General features: G+C 35.0%; 1 protein-coding gene across 1 annotated transcript in view; it reads left to right on the forward strand.

Annotated features, from left to right (window-relative positions):
- The first annotated feature begins 976 nt into the window (after nt 1-976).
- LOC107102996 (aggrecan core protein-like) overlaps nt 977-6518 on the forward strand; it is a 10664-nt gene continuing 5122 nt past the window's right edge. Inside the window, exons 1-2 of the mRNA XM_015402493.1 lie at nt 977-1125; nt 5553-5630. Coding sequence (XP_015257979.1) covers nt 5558-5630 — 73 coding nt within the window. The 5' untranslated portion in view covers nt 977-1125; nt 5553-5557. The remainder of the gene's footprint in view (nt 1126-5552; nt 5631-6518) is intronic.

A 6518-nucleotide genomic window follows, 5' to 3' on the forward strand; every position in this document is an offset into this window, starting at 1 on the left:
GGTTCTTGGGAGTTTGCCCTGATATGATTTGTAGACTTGTGGAAGGCATTTGGGGTTTGTTCCTGGCTCAAGAGGAGGACTTCAAGTGTATTGGGGTCCAGAAATGAAGCGGACATATTTTGCTGATAAAGATAGAGGAATTGGTGCGGCTGCTTCTATGATGCAGATGCTGCACCGGTCTCTCATGGTGAAGAGGTAGCTGAGTTAAAAGGCAGAGCTCTTGATTTACCGGTCGGTCTGTTTCTACCCTCACCTATGGTCATGAAATCCGGATCTGGACTGAAAGAACGAGATCCGGATACATGCTGCTGAAATGAGCTTTCTCTGCAGGGTGGCTGGGCTCTCCCTTAGAGAGAGGCTGAAGAGCTTGGTCATCAAGAGGAGGCTCAGAGAAGAGCTGTTTCTCCTCCAAATCGAGAGGATTCAGGTTGGACATCTTTTTCAGATGCCCCCTGGGCGTCTCCCTCAGGAGCTGTTTCAGGTATATCCTGCTGGGAGAAGGCCCAGGACATGATGGAGGGACTATGTCTTCCCCTAGCAGAGCCGAGGTGTCTGGGGAGCGGGAACTCTGAGGGTTTCTAAAAAAAAAAAAATATATATATATATATATATATATATATGTGTGTGTGTGTGTATAAAATATACCTATAAAGAAGTTAAGGTTCTATTTTCTGCTGCGAAGGGAAGCAGAAATAGTAAGTGATATTATTTAGTAAGGATATTATTTACTGAAATGTGTTTTCTATTTTTTTTTTTTTTTTGGTGTCCTTGATTTTTTGTAAAACATACAGACCCCACCTTGAAATGTGTCTGTTTTTTTAGTCTTTAACTTTTTTTTTCTCCTGTGACTCACCACTACTAATCTCTCCCACTCTGGGTTTCCCCACTTTCACTTCCCCCAAATTTTGCCTCCTCCTTTTTTTCCTCCCTGTCTAAGCTGAGTTGCATCGCTGGTCCAGTGGGCTCCTCCTCTACCTCCAGTTAGATATTAGAGGGTGCAAAGTCAATCTGAACTTGCAGCCAGTGCAGAGTGGTGGAGAAGGACGTCTATAAGAGGGGAGCTGCAGGAAGTTTCATTTCCAAAAGTTTTACATGATAAAGCCCTCTGACTTGTTGAACAATAAGGTAAGGTACAACAATTCTGTAAAATTAATACATGTCTTAGAAACTGTCATGTATGCAATGTGTTTCAATGTTGGATACATTTTTTTTGAAGGATTTTTTCTAAGGTAATTTTAACCTGAATGATTTTTGTGCTGGTTGTAATTTTTTCCCATGCTGCCATGATTAAGCCTCTAGATAAGCAACACATTAGGAAAAAGGACACTGAGGACCAATTATGGCATTTAAATTCACTGGCAGCTTTATCAACCGATCTCTTTATAAACATAATGACTTGGCTGGCCAAGAGCTGCTGATGGGAGTGCTGTTATCACTTTTCTGTATCCGTTCCAATACTGATTATTTCAGTTATTTATTTATCATGATGTTAATACATTTCCTATAAAGTTGTAAAGACTGTAATTCTAAATAGAAATCTTAAAGGAACTGCCTTCAGATTATTGGTTGTACTCATTGGATAATATGTTTTTCTTAACATCTAGTTTATATGATATTTTATGTATCATATATATGATACATATAATATATATTTCATATTTTATATAGCTGTTTTAACTGAAATTTCTTTTTGTTAACCCTAACCCTACAGAATGACAAAATAAATCTGTCTAAGTCTATATGAGCATTGTGCAAAAAAAAAAAAAAAGAATCTAACAATCAGGTTCTTCACCCAGTTTTAGAATAAATGATAAAAGGCTATACATCCATCACCCTGAATGAATGAATAGCTGTAGTACCTATTTCTGTTGATTAGTGTGTCAGAAGTAGCACAAACCGACTCCTTCTGTCTGGTTTTTAGAGAAAACACAGTTTGATTTATCAGAAAATCACATCCAAGCAGTTTTTGCTGCTATTCTGTCTTGGTAACATGTCAAGATTTGTACCTTGATCTGTGGATGTGGAGTACGAAGCAACCATTGAGTGAAAGATGAAAATATACCTTGCTGAGTAAAATTTAGTGACGTTTTGTACATTTTAAAATTGTTTTCTGAGTTTTAGAAAGAAAAAAAATCTTTCTGTAATTGCACAAAAAGCCCAGTTTCTCCATATTGTGCACACAGTTGTTTAAATCTGTTTGTGTGCATGCCCCCTTTGGCAATATAAGCAACGACCTCAGAGCTGTGAGGTGGATGGTGCAGGTGTTCCTTAGGACAGACACAGCAACCAGGGTGTCATCTACCTTCTGCACAAAGCTCTAACTATCCTAATGAAGCCTCAAAGTGGAGAGACGATCTTTGGTTTCTCTGGTAAATTGAAACCATCCAGCTGAGAAACTAGTTGGCCAGGAATGGACCAACATCTGGTCAGGAATGGACCAACATCTGGTCAGGAATGGACCAACATCTGGCCCGGTGGTTACTGGGTTACCTCACTTGCTGCCCGCAGTATGTCAGGACTTGGTTAAGTTAACCACGGGGATCCAGCACATATGATGTGTAACCACACCAACCCAGAAGGTCCATATTTACTATCTTCACAGATCACCTGGACAGCCACTGCAACAAGTGGGTTGCATGTCCATAATTTTTTGTTTGTTTGTTTGTTTTCGGAATTGTCAGAAATGATCTAAGGAAAGCTGATCTTTTTGCTCTTTGTCCTCATAAAGGTCTTGAACTGACTTAGGTTCACCTTCCTAACCAACTTGAGTTGACAAATGCTCAAATTCAGTAGCGACAGGAGTGGAGAGGTGCTCTCCTCCCGATCTGTGCCAGTTTTTGCTGTAACAGGCAGGTCACAGACAGTATGTAGGCTCTTATGTGGGGGAGATATTTGCTTATGTCAACGCTGCGTCCTATAGAGTAAATTTGATGGTATCATATGTGTCTGAAGTATCAATGCTTATTACTTAAGTAGAAGTAAAAGTGAAAAAAGTAAAAGTACCATTTTAAAAGTATAAAAGTAAAAGTAATGCAAAAAATAATAATAATAATAATAAGGACAGAAGCTTTACTGCACTACCTTATTAAAGGAACATTTTTCCACAATTCTGGATGATAATTTTCTTATACTTTAATTTTGTTACTTTTATAACTAATGGTAAAAGTGTGAAATTTAACTTTACATCATCTTGACTATTTACTATTTGCAACTATTTATTTTGGTATCAGGCGAACAACAGTGGTGCATTACTGAGTCCAACCAAAAAGAAATGTATTGTCTAGAAGAAACATGTTTTTTTATGTTTTGTTTTTTAAAATACCAACAAGCCATAAAGAAAATTAGCTTTAATTAAACAAACCTAACAAGTCTAATTTTAAAATGTAAGGAAAGAAGTAAAAATTTGTCCCAACTACAGTATAGATAAACAAAATATTTACTCAAGGTAACAAAGTATTTATATATTGTTACTTGACACCTCTAACTTTAAAGCTGGTGCATTTTATTAATGGCGTTTTGAATGCATTATGAGATTCATTTATTTAACTATTAATCCACAACCACCTCCTCACATTTTAGCAAGATAACAAAAAATCCCAGGTTACAAATATCTTTGTACAATTCCTGGAAGCCAAAAATATCCCCGTCAGCCCATAGATTCACACTGAAGATGTTTTGACAGCATGTTGAATTCTTTTTCTGAAGGCTGTAGTCCCAATTGGACCAGCGTCATTCATATGAGTTTCTGTTGCATAATGACGCCCGTAAGGCTGAAGGTTTCCTGGATATCCTGTTCCTACCCTGGATAGTGTTCTTACCGTATGCGCCATGAAAGGTAAAGGGGGAGGAGCTAGCAGCATGTGGTAGGGGCTGCAATTTGAGAGAGATTTCATTTTGAAATGAACATTTGATTTCTATTTTTTTCACATTTTATTATTAAAAAGTTATGTTACAAAACAAGCCATTTTCTGCTTGACAAATGTGACAAACTTTACTGTGTTCTTGAAGTCAAACCCTTTTCATAATGGCAGCAAGTCTTTGAGGTTAGAAGAGCTTCTTTCCTTCAGTCTTTAGTTTAAATCAGGCTGAAGTCTGAACTCTGGCTGGGCCTCTCCCAGATGATTAATAGAATAGAATAGAACATAATAAAAAAATCCCTTTTTTGTTCCACAATGGGGAAATAGTGGTGTTTACAGCAGCAGAAGGTTATAGTAGAGAGGAAAATTAAAACAAATACAGTATTATACTATACAGTGTTTTTACAATATAAATACTCTGTATCTGGAGAGTAAAAACCAGTACCAGCTGTAGACATTTTAACAGTAATTGATTTATGGAAAATAGGAGCAACAACAGACATGTGCAAAAAAAATGACAGCAGGATGTTATTTAACTGACTAAACTGTGCAAAAATCAGCATCAATGTATCAATATTATTATTATATGTAACAATTTCATAAAATATAATGCAAAAATATTAGAATATTGTTCTAATAGCATTAAAAATGCTGGTAAAATAGGAATAGAAAACTAAAATACAAATTTTCAAAAATGTAAGCTAAAATAAAAAATCCTCCAGTTTTGCTGCTGCGGAGAAATAAACAAATACATCAACATTACTGAGACAGTAGTACGGAAGAGGATTAGGGCCACTGAAAAAAAAAAAGTTAACTGATTTTTTTTATTGTATTTCAGTATAGTATGGGAAAAAAGTCAGAATTCTGACTTTGATCTCAGAATTCTGAAAAAAAGTCAGAATTCTGACTGAATTCTGACAATAAAAAAAGTCAGAATTCTGAGAAAAAAAGTCAGAATTCTGAAAAAAAGTCAGAATTCTGACTGAATTCTGACAATAAAAAAAGTCAGAATTCTGAGAAAAAAAGTCAGAATTCTGACTTTNGACTTTTTTTCTCAGAATTCTGACTTTTTTATTGTCAGAATTCAGTCAGAATTCTGACTTTAATCTCAGAATTGTGACTTTTTTCCCATGTTAAACTGAAATAAAATTTTAAAATCAGTTTACTTTTTTTTTTTTTTCAGTGGCCCTAATCCTCTTCCGTACAGTAGCCACTAAGCTCTGTCAGGAAGGATTATTTTATTTTTTTAACCTCATTTGACATTTGTTTTTGTTTCATATTTTTAGGCAAGGCAATTTTATTTGTATTTATTTGCACAATTCATTACGTGGACAATTTAAAGTAAGTTTTACATAAATTAGATTATAAAACAGAAGAAAAATAAAAGCAAAACCATTTGTAAAACAATTGAAATAACCTTTTTGAAACAACTAAACAATACAAATAATTTCTGCCTTCCTGTTTGTTTTGTATTAATAATCTGGAATAAACTCAACAATTAAATAACATAATGTAAAATAATTTAGCCTACAGATATGTTTAAAAGGAATATCATCAATACTCTCATGAGTTTGTATTCAATTCAGTTTATTTCTCAACAACCAACAAGAAATGCTGTGAAATTATGAAATAAGGTTAGTAATATGTCATAAACTAATGATGCTCTGTTTGCTGACTTTTATTGCTTTCTTACAGATTGGATGGAGATGATTGGACACATCCTCACACACCTGCTCTGTCTTGTGTGCCTCTGCTACACTCATCCTCTGGCAGGTGAGTTAAATCCAGAAATAAATGATTTAATCTTAACATGACCTGAACGCAGCGAGACAAAATAAAACAGATTAACATGTCGGCCAGGCAAAAAGTTAAACAGTGTTTGAGTTAAATTTGTTTTATTGATAGAAATGAAATCCGTCCTCCATGATATCCAGCAGGTGTGTTGCTGTAGAGTCTCAGCCTTTCTTTGCTTAAAGACACTTTCAGGTGTAATGTTTCCACAAATGAAATAGTTTTGTTTCCACCAAAACAAAGCTAGAAATGTACCATAATTACTGAAAGGGATGATTCATTTAGACCACGAATCAAAAATATGTGTTTCAGTTTAGTTTTGCGGCTTCTGGCAGTTTTAGCCATTTATAATTCTTGACAATGTTGAACAGATTAAAGTGGAGTGATCAGGGCTTAACTGCTCTTTAAACTAGGCAAGAAACTTGGATTTACAGTAACTTGGTAAAAGTATTAAATAACTACTTAAGGTATTTCAACTTTCATCAGAATAGTACTTCAAACCTTAGTTTCTCTGTGATGGCAGTCTTGCACACGTTTATGTCCAAAAAGAGGGTTCTTTTATTTAACCCCCCCCCCCCCAAAAAATGTAACAATTACAAAAATGGATCCAGAAAAGACGGAAAAGGAACCAAAACTACTCAAAATGTCTGTAATAGAATAAAACTAACCCAAACAAATTGACCTTCCTTAATGAGACAAAAGGGAACTTAAATAGTGGCTGATCATTTCAATTAAATTCAGTTTATTTAAATACCGCAAATTCAAAACACATCATCTGAACTTTACAGTTCATTAGTTCATACAGTCTAACTTGAGTGATTTTCAATTCAGTTTATTTCAATTCAGTTTATTTCTATATTGCAATTCACA

This window comes from Cyprinodon variegatus, unplaced genomic scaffold (assembly GCF_000732505.1).
Source record: "Cyprinodon variegatus isolate N-32 unplaced genomic scaffold, C_variegatus-1.0 Scaffold1355, whole genome shotgun sequence".
Classification (NCBI taxonomy): domain Eukaryota; kingdom Metazoa; phylum Chordata; class Actinopteri; order Cyprinodontiformes; family Cyprinodontidae; genus Cyprinodon; species Cyprinodon variegatus.